Source organism: Oncorhynchus nerka, linkage group LG23 (genome assembly GCF_034236695.1).
Source record: "Oncorhynchus nerka isolate Pitt River linkage group LG23, Oner_Uvic_2.0, whole genome shotgun sequence".
In the NCBI taxonomy this organism is placed as follows: domain Eukaryota; kingdom Metazoa; phylum Chordata; class Actinopteri; order Salmoniformes; family Salmonidae; genus Oncorhynchus; species Oncorhynchus nerka.
The window spans coordinates 28,803,800-28,821,139 of record NC_088418.1 but is presented as its reverse complement, the minus strand read 5'-3'; the positions used below and the strand labels follow the sequence as shown (position 1 = coordinate 28,821,139).

At 41.5% G+C, this 17,340-nt stretch overlaps 2 protein-coding genes across 2 annotated transcripts in view; both read left to right on the top strand.

The window, feature by feature from the left end:
- The first annotated feature begins 743 nt into the window (after positions 1 to 743).
- Positions 744 to 9,745, top strand: LOC115106211 (sodium channel protein type 4 subunit alpha A-like). The gene is made up of 4 exons (XM_065008387.1): positions 744 to 1,198; positions 1,931 to 2,226; positions 2,372 to 7,374; positions 9,614 to 9,745. The coding sequence occupies exons 3-4, from the start codon at positions 7,120 to 7,122 to the stop codon at positions 9,743 to 9,745; spliced, it is 387 nt and encodes a 128-aa protein (XP_064864459.1). The 5' UTR covers positions 744 to 1,198; positions 1,931 to 2,226; positions 2,372 to 7,119.
- A 182-nt stretch (positions 9,746 to 9,927) lies between these two features.
- scn4aa (sodium channel, voltage-gated, type IV, alpha, a) overlaps positions 9,928 to 17,340 on the top strand; it is a 38,645-nt gene continuing 31,232 nt past the window's right edge. Inside the window, exons 1-7 of the mRNA XM_029629611.2 lie at positions 9,928 to 10,011; positions 10,212 to 10,340; positions 10,929 to 11,020; positions 11,792 to 12,064; positions 12,175 to 12,238; positions 12,546 to 12,687; positions 12,932 to 13,129. Coding sequence (XP_029485471.2) covers positions 9,932 to 10,011; positions 10,212 to 10,340; positions 10,929 to 11,020; positions 11,792 to 12,064; positions 12,175 to 12,238; positions 12,546 to 12,687; positions 12,932 to 13,129 — 978 coding nt within the window. The 5' untranslated portion in view covers positions 9,928 to 9,931. The remainder of the gene's footprint in view (positions 10,012 to 10,211; positions 10,341 to 10,928; positions 11,021 to 11,791; positions 12,065 to 12,174; positions 12,239 to 12,545; positions 12,688 to 12,931; positions 13,130 to 17,340) is intronic.

Below are 17,340 nucleotides of genomic sequence, written 5' to 3'. Positions count from 1 at the left end.
GTGAAGGAGAAATTTGGGAGGCTTGGGCAAGTTGCTGTGGGGGGTGCAGAGCTGTTGACCGGGGTAGGGTAGCCAGGTGGAAAGTATGGCCAGCCTTGGAAAAATGCTTATTGAAATTCTCATTTATCATGGATTTATCGGTGGTGACAGTGTTTCCTAGCCTCAGTGCAGTGGGCAGCTGGGAGGAGGTGCTCTTATTCTCCATGGACTTTAGTGTCCCAGAACTTTTCGAAGTTTGTGCTACAAGATCCAAATTTCTGTTTGAAAAAGCTAGCCTTTGCTTTCCTACATGCCTGTGTATATTAAGATATCGACTGTGGTTCATATGCTATCCCAAAACAGCATAGTGGGCTAATCGCAAACATGTGCTAATACACTTTTTTGCAGACAAGATTAGCAAATTTAGGCATGAAATGGAAACAACAAACACTGAGCCTTCATACCCATGCACAACAGACCAAATAATTAAAGTGCAACTTAATATTGGAAAGGTGTTCCTAACATTTGGTATACTCAGTGTATATACTGTATATTGATGGGGGGAAAGTAACACCTGACTGAATAGTTTTCGGTTGGTTGAATTAGTTTAAATCCATATGATCTAATATCCTTTTTTTAACGTTCATAGACGGTTGAGAAACAAATGAACATATTACTGGTCCTATCAGGAACTTAAAGGTCAACTGCCCCTTCTGTGGTTTTAAATGACTTATGTACCATCGATATGCGGCAGAACCCTCGACCTTCAGGCCCGAAGTCCAGCGCGTTATCGACTGTGCCCCAAAAGCTGTGCCCCTCCGCGTTTATAAACCCAGGGTCGTTACAATATTATAGTGTCAAAATGTATTACAAAGTGCAAATAGGATAATTATGGTAATAAAGTCAGTCTCGTCCAAAACATAGTTTTGTAATTGAATTCGTCACGATTTACTGGATGGTTGGGTATGGATTATGATCATGCCCACTTTCGCCAATTATGCCAAATTTCAGAGAAAACACGTTGTAGTCCGCATCCAGCTGCCATGTGGACATGTGTTGTCAAGGCTGCACATTTCGCTCTGCAATTATGAGTGAAAATGGGCTTCCATAAAGTTGGTGCAAACTTCCAATACATTTCAACAATATTGCCAGGAGTGGATTACATTCGACACGGTCACTTCTGCTGCCTGTCTACCGTCAAACCACTGCACTGGTGTTGGTGAGTACGTTAGCTAAGTTAGATCATTGGTGCTAGTTAGCTAGTAGCTACTTTTGGTTATTCAACATTATTTGATGATGCTAGCGAACTAGGCTAGCTAAAATGCCACAGATGAAAGGGGAATGGTACTGTAGCTAGCTAAATACATGAAGCTAATGCGATGTAGCATGTCAGAGGAAAATTGTGCATAGCTCACATTAGCTAGCTACCTTGCTAACAACAGCTAACTGTAGCCCATTGACATTTAGGGTCAATACAGGGCAGGCACTTGGATACTAGCTTGCTAGCTAATCATATGATGTAGCCAGCTTACTTTCGATAATGTTTCAAATCTAGCTAACACTAGCCAAGTCATTTCAACTCAAGACAAAGATATGATTACTAACCCGGATTTGCAAGTTAGGTAGCTAACTTGCTAGCATTCGGGGGCTTCGTCTTCTTAACCAAAAACAACAGGCCCGTTCTCGTAAAAGTTTGTATTTTCTTTGGCAAAAATAAATAAATAATGTTACTTGTCTACTACAAATATGGCTCTGTCAGCGAATACAAAACGTATCAGCAAGCATTCAGCATCGTACACAGCTGATTGCATAGTAACACTGTCAGATTCACCTGCCTGAATCTCTTCTGTAGTTGCAGTCCTTCTATTAGCATATAAATGACTTCCAAACGATAACTTTTTATTCTCTCACTATATGTTTATTGAGTGATGATATTTGATTTCATCCACAGGCTACGTACAAGACCTGGTTGATTTGTAGTTCAGCAATGTTGTTGGAACCCCCCTGCCATATCAGGAGCTGTTACAGAAGGCTGAGGCAGTGGCCATACACCAGTCCTGCTTGAGAGTAATGGAGGACACTTGAATCAGGTTGGTCACATTTGATCTGGTCAATGGTCAAAATACTATCTGTCCTGGAATTCACCTAACCACCATTGATAATGTAATCAGTGCTCTGTGTATATGTGTGTCTTGTACTGTACGTTGTAAGAAAGCTGCCCCCTTCCAATGGACTATTGGGCCCAGAGTGAGTAATGCCAACAAGTCAGTGCCATGCTGGCACGTGTCTCTTGTGAATCAGGATCTCTGATTGGCTATTTCAACTGTGTATTTACTGTTGGCTTCCATGACTGTATGGTGACAGTATTTCTCTCCCTCCCTCTGTGATATAGGAGCTGGGTCGGATAAAGGAGCCGTAGTCGGGCTTCTGCATGACCAGTATCTGTGATGAGGGACCTGGAGCTGGTCTACACTGCCATGCCAATCAGGCGTTGGCAAACACCTCAAAAGGGACAAACAAACAGTGATTACTAATAAGACATCACATCACCCTTTCAATGTGTCACTCATCAACTCTTCCTTGGTTTTCTACAGATGGGAAGAAGAGTTGCTTTTCAGATGGAGTCCTCTGACTGAAAGACAGGTTAATACTGATGTCAGAATTGGGAGAGACCTTGCAACTCAGCATAATTTTTTTACAAGACATCTATTACTTTTTATTGTCTTTTGTTATTAGATAATCTATTGGTACTAGCAGAACACTGCTTCTACAGTATTACGTAAAGTAAGGTTTATTCTACATGGAACTGTTACACTTGAATGTTATCAAAATACTTTGTTTAGAATATCTACAAAAGTTCAGCAATTGAACTCTTCTCATATTACTCTGTAGGCTACTGCCAGATGAATTGTCAGTTACCTACTGAGTAGTATGAGTGCGCCATCCTCCTGCATCTCACATCTGCCTGTACTGTAGTTATTGAACTGCTAAACCCATTGGTTGAGGCACAATCTGTCATATCCAGGTTGGAGTATCATGCACTCCACCCCTCCTGCCACCTGACTTTACCTATCCATGACCTGTAATACATTACATAGATGGAAGGGACTTCATCACCCAGAGAGCTGTGCATGTCAGTGTGTGGTTAGATAGCCAAATCCTTAGATATGGCTAAATAGAATGCTGTTCTGGTTAGACAGCTGAAATTGTACTCTACACACAACTTTTTTTATTTGCTAGGTAAGTGTAGGCACACTATCTTTATATGCACATCAATATGATATTTACAGCATAACATGTTTTGTTTTTGTAACATGAACACCCATCGGTTTTTGTTGTTTAATGCATGTACAGTAAACTCAAGCTGGGCAATGTTTGTGCAATATTCACATGTAGCCTACACCTGTTGTAGGGATATTAGTAGTTCTGGGATTTGTCCCCTGGGAAAGATCTAACAGCGGACATAAGGAGAGACGAGACAACTAGTCAGTTAGAATATTGTGTTGTAGGACAGCTGAGCTGACTCAAGAACGGGCCTTCAACACGCTGTTAATATAGTTTACATGGTAACGTGTATTTACATGACGTGATGAAACTGCTTTGCAAGCTACTTTCGTAGCAAGGTGTTATAGAAGGATTGTCTCATGAAACACATTCCGGTCACTGGCTCTTGCTATCTTGCCATAACTGATTTGACAGAGAAATATCAGCTAGATAGGATGGCCAGCTGCGGCTATCACCAAATCTATGCTAGCTAGCTGCTGTCAGCTTGGCTAAACACAGGGTCAGAGCTGACTCTTGAGATGGCGAGTCAATCAGGAGGGGAGAAGTCCTCAACTTCAAAACGTTCTCTCCATAGCAAAGCTATCTTAGCTAAACTTTCTCTACTTACTACTGCCCTTGTTTTTTTGTGCTTGAATGGCAAAAAACAAGCACGTTAAACCACACCCCTAGACAACTCTCATTTGCCCTCAGCCATGGCCGCTTGCATTTCCTAATGACCATTGATGGAAAACAAGGCCAAATCAGGAAGTGCAGTAGCTCTTTAACCTTAGCTTCTCCAGAGAAAAGCAGACTGGCCGCTGAACACGATGTTGTGCTAGCATGTAAGCAATGCCAATTGGCCTGGATACTGGCCGTCTGCTAAGTTAATAAGTAATATGAGGGGGTGGGGGTTACATTGAGACTGGATCTAGATCAAGGCAATGAAGCCTGGGATCGTTACCAACTCGCAGACACACACACAATTAGAAAAAAGGTGCTATATAGAGCCTAAAAGGGTTCTTTGGCTGTCCGCACAGGAGAACCCTTTGAAGAACCCTTTTTGGTTCCAGGTAGAACTCTGGGTTCCATGTAAAATCCTTACCACAGAGGGTTCTACATGGAACCCAACATACTTCTACCTGGAACCAAAAAAGGTTATTCTATGGGGACAGCCAAAGAACCCTTTTGGAACCCATGTTTCTAAGAGTGTACCACATACTGTACATACAATCAGTGCTTAACTTGGGCAGGAGCCGAGTACCAGCACATCACATTTTTTACTGCTTAAATTCCTTCACCTCTTATAGAATATTAGCTCAAAAGTATTGTGGAGTTCCTGCACCTAAATAGAATACTCTTTCCCACACGGGCTCACGCTTATACACACATACCTCCCTGCACATATACACACAATCATGATACTTACATGTGTGTAAGTATGTAACTAATCTTTGTATTTGGTTTCTCAACTACAAAGAGTATCGACGCCAATGGTAAAGGACTTGGCACCATGGATCCCAAGCAATGATTTAATCCCAAATGTGGATGGGCCTACATTTCAGATTTGATGTTCTGGTTGTGTGCTGTTAATGAAAGGTATACTGAAAAGAATTGCTACTGTGAGAGTATGCATAAGATATATGTCCAGACTGTGGGACATCTACATAAGTACAGCAATGGCCTCTCATGTTTTAAGGTACCAAAGAGAAGTTAATGTGTTGAATAAAACAGTGTAACAGAGGTGGTTCAGTGAAACATGCTCATGTGATCAGTAAACCATTTTTATGGGGACTGGATCTAGATCAAGGCATTCAAGCCTGGGATAGTTACCAAGTCGCAGACAAATATACCACATATGCTCAGTGCTTGATTTGGGCAGGAGCTCACCGGAGCTGAGTACCGGCACCTCACTTTTTTTTTTACTGCTTGAGTTCCTGCACCTCTTATAGAATATTAGCTCAAAAGTATTGTGGGGTTCCTGCACCTAAATATAAACAGTATCGGCACACAAAATGAGTACCAGCACCTATTTCAGTCCAAGTCAAGCACTGCATGCACTCTTTCACACACGGGCACACACTTATACACACATATGTCCCTGCACATATACACAGATAAGCATGATACTTACAAGTAAGTGCGTAATTAATCTTGTTTCTCAACTGCAAAAAGTATCGATGCCAATGGTAAAGGACTTGGCACCATGTATCCCAAGCAACGATTTCATCCCAAATGTGGATGGGCCTACCCATTTGGCAACATTTCAGATTTGATGTTCTGGTTGTGTGCTGTTAATCAAAGGTATACTGAAAATAATTGCTACTGTGAGAGTATGCATAAGATATATGTCCAGACTGTGTGACATCTACATAAATATAGCAATGGCAGCAATGTCATGTTTTAAGGTAGCAAAGAGAAGTTAATGTGTTCGATACTAGTGTAACGGAAGTGGTTCAGTGAAACATGCTCATGTTATGAGTAAATTTGCCTAAGATCTAAAAGTCTTGCATTAACTCCCTGAGCTTATGCCTATAGGCTTAAGCCCTGCAGCTAATACAGTCATGTGTCACACAGACGACCCAGGTTCAATAGCTGATCAGTGGCATTGGTGGGGTGACCGGGATTTGGTCAGCTGATGTCTGTCAGCTCCTTGGGTTGTTACGGAGAGAAGTAGGAGGTCAAAGGGGGGATGACGTGTAACAAAGACGGAAGTGGTTTTTCTCACAGAAGGCTGGCATGCTGATACACACACTGTTTGTCTACCCTAGCATAATCTAATGAGATGGTATGTCCTTGCCTGAAGTCTACCGTTTACTCCCCAAGCTAATTCCTAGGCTTTAGCTCAATCGGCTAATGCAGTGGTGTGGCACGCAGACACAGGTTCAATAACTGGTCAGTGGCATTGTTGGGATGACCTGGATTTGGTCACTTAATACCTGTCAGCTGCTGGGGTTGTTCTGTAGAGGAGGAGGTCAAAGGTGGTGAAGTGTAACATAGGAGGGTTGGTGAACCACGATCGTGTGATGAGGAATCGTGCCTGAGACTTTACAATTTGTGTTACATTTTTGAGCTAATACCTAGGATTTAGCTCAGCAGCCTTTGTCGTTTTATGGCATGCAGACAACCAATGTTCGATACACCACACTTTGCTAGTGTGAATGACTGGGTATCTAGTGTGCACTAGAAACTGAACTAGGTTCAGAATACTACTTGAAATCATTTCAAATACTTTCACTGTGCTCGATTGAGCGTGCCTGTTGGAATGAAACTAATAGAGCCGGTGGAAAAGTTCCAACCCCTTCCCTGCCCCCCTGGCACTCCTGGCTGACTGAAGCAAACGCTCAAATTATTGAAATGATTTCAAATAGTGTATGAACCCAGGTTTGACTAGAAACACCAGAGTGTTGCAATCTTGTCTCTCCCTCTTATCCTGGCTCACTATATAGAGACCCTTGTGTGAAAGTATCTCTTTTCACTGTCTCTCCTTCTCTAAAAATACCCTTATTGCATGGTTTCCTCCTGTAAAAGTCCTCCCTCTGTTTCTCTTCTCACTCCAGGACAGTGTTGTTCAACTCCTGGCGACCCACAGTGTTTTGTTCCAGCCCAGTAATTACACACCTGATTCAACTAATCACCTAATTTAGTTCAAATCAGGTGTGTTAGCACTGGGCAGGAACAAAAGCATACATACCTTGTGGGTCCTCGGGACCATGATTGAAGAACACTGCTCTAGAGAGAACCAGCTATGGCTATGACTCCATAGAGATGTGTTCTATTTAATTCTGTGGATGACTCTCACCCTCGCTCTTTCTCTTTCTATAGCTCACTCTAGACTAGAGCGATTCTGGTGTGGTGGTATCTCTTCGCAATGCGAAGATGGCACCCCTGCTCCCTCCCACAGGCGCTGATGCGTTCCGCCGCTTCACCCCGGAATCCCTAGCAGAGATCGAGAGGCTCATGGAGGAAAAGAGAATAGCCGCGGAAGTAGAGGGGTACGTAGGTGATGGGCCGTCAGAGCCCAGCAAAGACCTGGAAGCCGGCAAGAGTCTGCCCATGATCTTTGGAGACGCCCCAACGGAGATGCTTAACACACCACTGGAGGACATAGACCCCTTCTACAAAGCACAGAAGGTCAGTCCAGGACACCTCAAGCTCACCTAGCAATTTCACTGGACTGTAATAAATAAACATTTTTGTTTTAGTACTTTTTTTTTTTTTTTTTTTTACATAGTCATGACTTAAGCAAAGCAGACTTATCCCGAAGATACTATATTTAGACATGTCATGACAGCTGACTTAACATAGTCGTGGCCAAAAGTTTTGAGAACACAAATATAAAATCCATAAAGTTTGCTGCTTCAGTGTCTTTAGATATTTGTGTCAGATGTTACTATGGAATACTGAAGTATAATTACAAGCATTTCATAAGTGTCCGAGGCTTTTATTGACAATTACATGAAGTTGATGTGAAGAGTCAATATTTGCAGTGTTGACCCTTCTTTTTCAAGACCTCTGCAATCCGTCCTGGCATGCTGTCAATTAACTTCTGGGCCTCATCCTGACTGATGGTAGCCCATTCTTGCATAATCAATACTTGGAGTTTAACAGAATTTGTGGGTTTTTGTTTGTCCACCCGCCTCTTGAGGATTGACCACAAATTCTCAATGGGATTAAGGTCTGGGGAGTTTCCTGGCCATGGACCCAAAATATCGATGTTTTGTTCCCCGAGCCACTTAGTTATCACTTTTGCCTTATGGCAAGGTGCTCCATCATACTGGAAAATGCATTGTTTGTCACCAAACTGTTCCTGGATGTTTGGGAGAAGTTGCTCTCGGATGATGTGTTGGTACCATTCTTTATTCATGGTTGTGTTCTTAGGCAAAATTCTGAGTGAGCCCACTCCCTTGGCTGAGAAGCAACCCCACACATGAATGGTCTCAGGATGCTTTACTGTTGGCATGACACAGGACTGATGGTAGCGCTCACCTTGTTCTCTCCGGACAAGCCTTTTTCCGGATTCCCCAAACAATCGTAAAGGGGATTCATCAGAGAAAATGACTTTACCCCAGTCCTCAGCAGTCCAATCCCTGTACCTTTTGCAGAATATCAGTCTGTCCCTGATGTTTTGCCTGGAGAGAAGTGGCTTCTTAGCTGCCCTTCTTGACACCAGTCCATCCTCCAAAAGTCTTCACCTCACTGTGCATGCAGATGCACTCACACCTGCCTGCTGCCATTCCTAAGCAAGCTCTGTACTGGTGGTGCACCGATCCCGCAGCTGAATCAATTTTAGGAGACGGTCCTGGCACTTGCTGGACTTTCTTGGGCGCCCTGAAGCCTTCTTCACAACAGTTGAACCGCTCTCCTTGAAGTTCTTGATGATACAATAAATGGTTGAATTAGGTGCAATCTTACTGGCAGAAATATCCTTGCCTGTGAAGCCCTTTTTGTGTAAAGCAATGATGATGGTGTGTGTTTCATTGCAGGTAATGATGGTTGACAGAGGAAGAACAATGATTCCAAGCACCACCCTCCTTTTGAAGCTTCCAGTCTGTTATTCGAACTCAATCAGCATGACAGAGTGATCTCCAGCCTTGTCCTCGTCAACACTCACACCTGTGTTAACGAGAGAATCACTGACATGATGTCAGCTGGTCCTTTTGTGGCAGGGCTGAAATGCAGTGGAAATGTTTTTTGGGGGATTCAGTTCCTTTGCATGACAAAGAGGGACTTTGCAATTAATTGCAATTCATCTGATCACTCTTCATAACATTCTGGAGTATGTGCAAATTTCCATCATACAAACTGAGGCAGCAGACTTTGTGAAAATTAAAAGTTGTGTCATTCTCAAAACTTTTGGCCACGACTGTACATGTGTTGCACACTAAGGCCCCAATTTGATCACTTGCCAATAAAGGAAAACCACACTACGGGTTCACGAGATTCACAAGGTTCTCAATCGTTAATGCTGCTTCTGAGGTGTTAACTTCATGCGTTCAAAGAGACACACCCCACACACACTGTTCTTTCAGGGACATTGTCATTGGATATTGCCACTAAACCAAGCCTGTCCTTTAAAATTCTGGGTGAAACCTAGAGTGTGGTTTTCCTTTATCTGTGATAGAATGAATTGGGGGCTAAAAGGGATTAGCGAACTAGGATGCTAGCCTGGATTAGCTTGCTGGAGTGTCACTGCAATATGACAGGGTGGATGACTTGACAAATATGATTCCATAAGTTGTCCAGAGTGCATGTAATATCCTTTACCACCATGTAAGCTTTGTGCAGAGTTTAATCGTTATTATTTACAATTTGTTACTTTAGTCCTTCACTTAGCAGTGCGGTAATGTCTTTTCATGTTGTGTTTTTCCAGACCTTTATCGTGATCACCAAAGGAAACATAATCTTCAGGTTCAATGCTGAATCAGCTTGCTACATTCTAAGCCCCTTCAATCATCTTAGAAGAGGAGCCATTAAAATTCTCATACATTCATATCCTTTTTAATGTAGGGACTCTAGCTGCCCTGTGTAGGGAAGGGGTGATTGTAAGAAGGATGGTCTTATATTGTTGTGTACTGTATATAAAGCTGTACCCCATCAGGGTTTAGCGACCTTTGATGTTACTATTGTCTTTTGCAGTACAATCAGTGTGCCCGCCGGTTTGCCTTGACTCTATATTAAGTTATTTAGCATGTTCATCATGATTACCATTCTGTCGAACTGCTTTTTTATGACGATGAGCGACCCACCGTCATGGAGTAAAACTGTTGAGTAAGTATACCAACCTGTGCTGAATTTCAGAATTGATTCCTGAAAGGGCTATTGCACGCGCCACTGTTTTACCACGATATCTAATGGTTCAAAGTGTCTTAAGTCATGTAAACAATGAATTATCTCTGAATTACAATGTAGCTCACAGAGAGAGAATTGCAGAAGTAGTGCATTGGGAAGATACTGTTTTCTCATTGCAGGTATGTTTTTACTGGTATTTATACCTTTGAGGCCTCATGCAAAGTGTTGTCAAGAGGCTTTGTTGTCGGCCCTTTTACATTCCTTCGAGATCCATGGAATTGGCTGGATTTCATGGTGATCAGCATGGCGTGAGTACCTACACACCTGACTGGCTCTCAACCCTCTTTCACAAATGATATAATTGTTAGCAAACTGGAATGGTTAGTAAATGTTTTATAACACATTTTATACATCCAGCCTTTATTTATCCAAGTAAGTAAATTGATAAATTCTTCTTTTTGCAATGACCCCCTGGCCACATTATATTTAAGAAATACATTCTGTGCATTTTTGCCAAAAACATTTAAATACATTTATGATTAAATCTTAGAAAAACAAATGTAAAACGTTTGAAAACATACCCAATAATAATGCTAAAAAAAATGAAAAAATAATCTAATAGTCTTGTTGCGAGATGGATAAATGGTTTTGGCCACCCTCTCAAGCAGTGCGTCCATTTGGCCCAAGAAGTGGACCAATATAAAAATAGACTCTATAAAAAAAAAGATATCATATACCACAGCGAACACCATGTCTGATTTTTTTGTGTACTATTTTGTAACGTTTTTTTTAACACACAAGACGTTCTTCAGTGACAGGTCCACTGTTGTCCACTGTCAGTCAGTCCACAATTAAATAATGTTAATATATTGCTTGTACTGTGTGTCTCTCCACAGGTACGTCACAGAGTTTGTTGATCTAGGCAACGTGTCAGCCCTTAGGACGTTCCGTGTACTCCGAGCCCTTAAAACAATCACTGTGATTCCTGGTATGTTTTCATCCAGCCTGGTCTCATTGTCCCAGATTTACATGTACTATCTTAATTAGTATGATATGTTGCTTTCGGAATGGTTACATAAAACAGAAGGTCACTGAAGGAAAAAACTAAAGTAGGGTGTTTGGTCGAGGTGGATGGGTAGGCGTATAACGCGAACTTCTAGCAACCCCAAAGGTTGCATGTTCGAATCTCATCACGTTTCAAATTGAGCATTTTAGCTGAGTAGTAACTTGGAACTACACAAATGTTTTGCTACTTTGCAACTACTTAGCACGTTAGCTAATCCTAATCCTAACCTTAACCCTTTAACCTAACTCTCAACCGTTTCCCACCTAACTAACATTAGCCACACACAGCAAATTGGAATTCGTAATATATCATACGTTTAGCAGATTTGTATTTACCATGTTACCTCTACCCGAGTCCAGCTTGTTTCATCTACAGCTCTTGTTGAGACTCGCCAAACTGATGTCAATATCAAAATGTTTTCTTGATATGTCTTCAATTAATTGACCTGGTTTGTATGCACACGTTCAGACTTATTGAACTCTTGACACTGTGATGTCAGATAGTAATAGTATCCAAAGCAACTTACTGTTTACACAGTCAAATATATAGTATGTGTGGCCAATTCAGGAAACAAACTCATAACCTTGGTGTTGACAGCACCATGCTGAAACCAGTAAGCCATCAGAGCCACTATGCACGATCTGGTTTATCTCGGCCTGCAGATGTGTCACTGACATGCATCCATTTGACCAGGATTAAAAACCATCGTGGGCGCCCTGGTCCAGTCTGTAAAGAAAATGGTAGACGTGATGATCCTCACTGTGTTCGCCCTGGCCGTGTTTGCGCTCATCGGCCTGCAACTCTTCATGGGAAATTTGCGCAACAAGTGTGTCCGGTGGCCCATCCTCAACTCAACGGTGTTCGACGATTACAACTTCACCTCGTCGCTTGACGGCACCATGGGTTTCGGCGAAACATCAAATTCCACTGTTCCCGTCGATTTCAAGGAGTACATCAGCAATATAGGTGCGTTTGAACCACTGAGACAAGTCATCTGTTCCTCTACTTCAGGCTGATGTGATGTTATGAACAATACTTTTAGTTTGTGTTTGATTTGCTCTGTCTTTCGGCTATAGAGAACCACTACTATTTGGAAGGTAGTCTGGATGCTCTTCTCTGCGGAAACAGCTCTGATGCTGGGTATGTTACTTTGTGATAACACAAATGGCACAATGACACAAAGATGAGTTATGAATGTATTTCTTACATTTAGTAAAGCAATATCAGGGTTTTGATGGAAGGATGCACACCACTGTGGGCAAACAGAACACTATTGGAAAAGTAGTCAAATGTTATGTAAGCTATACACACAATACAACTATCAGATATAAGTTATGCTCTTGTCTCTGACAAGCAGCATTCTAGATGTTGAGGATTGTGGGGTCAGGGAGGGGTGGCCGGCTGTGTGCAAACTGATTCTTCACCCGCTACCCACCACTGTTGATAGGAAGTGCCCAGAAGGATTCACGTGCATAAAGGCTGGGAGAAACCCCAACTACGGCTACACCAGCTACGACTCCTTCGGCTGGGCCTTCTTGTCCCTCTTCAGACTCATGACGCAGGACTACTGGGAGAACCTGTTCCAACTGGTTGGTACTTACAATATATAATATAGTATAGAATGATAAATTGTTTCATAGGTACAAATTTAAGCCTTAGGTTTGACTTTTCCTGGACTTTGTCCTGTAAAAATGTGAGCGCTCTCCATTCCTCGAAAGGGACTGCAGGGAGTGTGCCTAAAAGGAATTTCATGAGGTTTACTACAAACTGCATGTTGACTTACCATTTTGTGTCATCCTCCAAACTTGTCTTTGCATGCCTCTTCGTATGCAGACACTTCGAGCAGCGGGGAAGACGTACATGATCTTCTTTGTGCTGGTCATCTTCCTGGGTTCCTTCTATCTCATCAACCTCATCCTGGCCGTGGTTGCCATGGCCTACGACGAGCAGAACGAGGCCACTCTGAAAGAGGCGCAGGATAAGGAGGAGGAGTTTCAGAGGCTTCTGGAGCAATACAGGATCCAAGCCCAGGTCAGGTGACAGCTACTGCATATCCTCATGACAAAACAGGCCAAATCACACTACTATCTTAGAGTTATGGCTGACTCTGTTAGTGATCCCTCTAAATTCTGGAAAAGAAAGTAGTTTTAGACTCCTGCGTCTTTACTGAAAAAGTTAAGATTTGGTTTCTTATTTGAAAGAAATGGCAGTCATAATGGTCTTGGTGAGTTAGTTGACTGTTCTTCCCACATAGAGCCTCCAGTTGCCTCGATGGATGATCAGTCAACCTCACATGACTTGGGAAATGGTAGTCAGAGTTTTCCTTTTTGGCAATTCACAGAGACAAAAGTTATTGCTGCCTTATTAGCTATGGACACTAAGGGTGGTGTCACGTTCTGACCTTTATTTTCCTTTGTTTTGTCTTTATTTAGTATGGTCAGGGTATGAGTTGGCGTGGGCAGTCTATGTTTTGTGTTTCTATGTTTAGGTTTCTGTTTCGGCCAAGTATGGTTCTCAATCAGAGGCAGGTGTCGTTAGTTGTCTCTGATTGAGAATCATACTTAGGTAGCCTGGGTTTCACTGTTGGTTTGTTTCCATGTCTGTGTTTGTCACCACACGGGACTGTTTCGGTTTGGTTTTCGTTCATGTTCACATTTATTGTTTTGTAGTTCTTAATGTTCAGTTTATGTTTTATAATAAACGATATGGACACTTACCACGCTGTGTTTTGGTCCGATCCCTGCTACACCTCCTCTTCAAAAGAAGAGGAGGAAATCTGCCATTACAGGTGGTGGTAGTAGTGATCTTGATAATTATCAACCCGTTTCCAGGCTCCCTTGTCTTGCTAAAATCCTAGAATCATTGGTCAAGAAAAATCTACGGTATTTTCTATTGGTAAATGGTATTCTTAAGGTTAATGAATCCGGATTCAGACCTAAACATAGCACCACTACATCTGCCATGCTTGTTTTAATTATATTGCAAATGCCAAAGATGATAGAAAGAATTGTGCTGCAATGTTTGTAGACTTGTCAAAAGCTTTTGATAGTGTAGACCATGCTATTCTGTTGAATAAGTTGCCCTTGAAAGGGTTGGATAATAATGCTAGCCGATGGTTTCTTAATTATTTCAATGACAGAACTCAGGCCATCAAGGTTGATTGGGTCAAATCTGAGTTCCTTGAGTTGCATAAAGGGGTGCCTCAAGGTTTGATACTCGGCTTACTACTGTTTACAATCTAAATAAATAACATTGGTAATGCTGTAAAAAATGTATTTTTATTTGTATGCCGATAGTGTTGTGTTCCATCGGTTGGCCAAGCCTTTTCAAATTTTAAATCAGATTTTCTAGCACTGCAGAGGTCTAAAGTTCGTGCTAAATGCAAAGAAAAATAAATGCATGCTCTTTTTTTCTCACCCCCATAACCCAGATTTAAATGGATTTGTAATGACTAGTTTGAACGGTACACAAATTGAGCAAATTCATTCCTACAAATATCTTGGTATCTGGCTTGATGATAAACTAATTTTTAAAAAAACATGTCATTGAGCTGGTGAAGAAGTTAAAGCTCAAGGCTCGTTTCTTTTACAGACAGAAAGCATGCCTGACTTTTTTTACATTATCTATTTGCATGCAGCAGCATCTACACTTAAACCACTAAATGCTGTTTTTCATTGTGCCTTTAGGTTTATTACTGGTGATGGTTATAGAACTCCCCATTGTGTTTTGTATCAAAAAGTGTGTTGGGCCTCTTTCTATGTAAGGAGAGAGCAGAATTCTCTTCTGTTTATTTACAAAGCAATCATACAGAAACATCCTATGTATCTATCATTATTAATTAAATGTGGACTTACAAATGAAAGATGCTTTTAGTTGTTTTTGCGCCCTTTATGGGGAACAACTCACAGAGATCTCTGAAATTAGATGTTCTGGTTCCCCTTGGTCAGTTCAGAGAAATTATCAGAGACCTCTATGTTGATAAATGTATTTTTTTTTCTTAAATTTGTTTTGTAATTTTGTGTATTGTGTGTATATATGTTTTATGTATTTTACGCGGGGCTCATCTCGTCTCAGTATGACTTCCCTGTCAAAGTAAAAGTTTAATAATAATTTTAAAAGATATGAGAAATTATGACATCAAACTGAACACTATGTAAATACAATTTTTGAAGCCTCTCAGTATATATGGAATAATGTACATATTATTAGGTTGGGGCAATCGACTGATGGTATATTGAATGGCTACCAAATAGGATAGCTTGGACTTACTTTCTCTTTCTCTTTGTGTCAGGGATGCTGGCCCACTAAACCCAAAGTATTATCCTTTACATCACTTTGGTTGCACATTTAATCAAATTCACATCAAAATCGCAATATTGACATGTGCAATAGTGTAAATCAATTTGAATTCAATACCTTTTTGACAGAATCCCTTTTGATTTAAACATCACTTTCCATACGTGTTTACCCAGGGAAGAAGTAGACAGCAAGTGATTTTTCGACCTGAATGCCAAAACATTTAGGAGATAGAGGTGCTCAAAGTTGACCCATTTTGCATACACCACCATACCATGAGACCTCCATGTATTTAGCATTGGAAAAGATCAGTGGTGGAAAAAGCACCCGACTGTCATACTTGAGTAAAAGTAAAGATACCTTAATAGAAAATGACTCAAGTCAAAGTCACCCAGTAAATTTCTACTTGAGTAAAAGTCTAAAAGTATTTGGTTTAAAATATAGTGGGGCAAAAAAAGTATTTAGTCAGCCGCCAATTGTGCAAGTTCTCCCACTTAAAAAGATGAGAGAGGCCTGTAATTTTCATCATAGGTACACTTCAACTATGACAGACAAAATTAGAAAACATAATCCAGAAAATCACATTTTTAATTATGGTGGAAAATAAGTATTTGGTCAATAACAAAAGTTTATCTCAATACTTGTTATATACCCTTTGTTGGCAATGACAGAGGTCAAACATTTTCTGTAAGTCTTCACAAGGTTTTCACACACTGTTGCTGGTATTTTGGCCCATTCCTCCATGCAGATCTCCTCTAGAGCAGTGATGTTTTGGGGCTGTTGCTGGGCAACACGGACTTTCAACTCCCTCCAAAGATGTTCTATGGGGTTGAGATCTGGAGACTGGCTAGGCCACTCCAGGACCTTGAAATGCTTCTTACGAAGCCACTCCTTCGTTGCCTGAGCGGTGTGTTTGGGATCATTGTCATGCTGAAAGACCCAGCCACGTTTCATCTTCAATGCCCTTGCTGATGGAAGGAGGTTTTCACTCAAAATCTAACGATACATGGCCCCATTCATTCTTTCCTTTACACGGATCAGTCGTCCTGGTCCCTTTGCAGAAAAACAGCCCCAAAGCATGATGTTTCCACCCCATACTTCACAGTAGGTATGGTGTTCTTTGGATGCAACTCAGGATTCTTTGTCCTCAAAACACAACGAGTTGAGTTTTTACCAAAAAGTTATATTTTGGTTTCATCTGACCATATGACATTCTCCCAATCTTCTTCTGGATCATCCAAATGCTCTCTAGCAAACTTCAGACGGGCCTGGAAATGTACTGGCTTAAGCATGGGGACACGTCTGGCACTGCAGGATTTGAGTCCCTGGCAGCGTAGTGTGTTACTGATGGTAGGCTTTGTTACTTTGGTCCCAGCTCTCTGCAGGTCATTCACTAGGTCCCCCCGTGTGGTTCTGGGATTTTTGCTCACCATTCTTGTGATCATTTTGACCCCACGGGGTGAGATCTTGCGTGGAGCCCCAGATCGAGGGAGATTATCAGTGGTCGTGTATGTCTTCCATTTCCTAATAATTGCTCCCACAGTTGATTTCTTCAAACCAAGCTGCTTACCTATTGCAGATTCAGTCTTCCCAGCCTGGTGCAGGTCTACAATTTTGTTTCTGGTGTCCTTTGACAGCTCTTTGGTCTTGGCCATAGTGGCGTTGGAGTGTGACTGTTTGAGTTTGTGGACAGGTGTCTTTTATACTGATAACAAGTTCAAACATGTGCCATTAATACAGGTAACGAGTGGAGGACAGAGGAGCCTCTTAAAACCTCTTAGGGATAGGGGGCAGCATTTTCACTTTTGGATAAATGGCGTGCACAATTTCAACTTCCTGCTGCCAGGAATATATTATATGTAGGTGTGGATAGAAATCACTCTGAAGTTTCTAAAACTGTTTCAATCATGTATTTTATTTTACCTTTATTTAACCAGGCAAGTCAG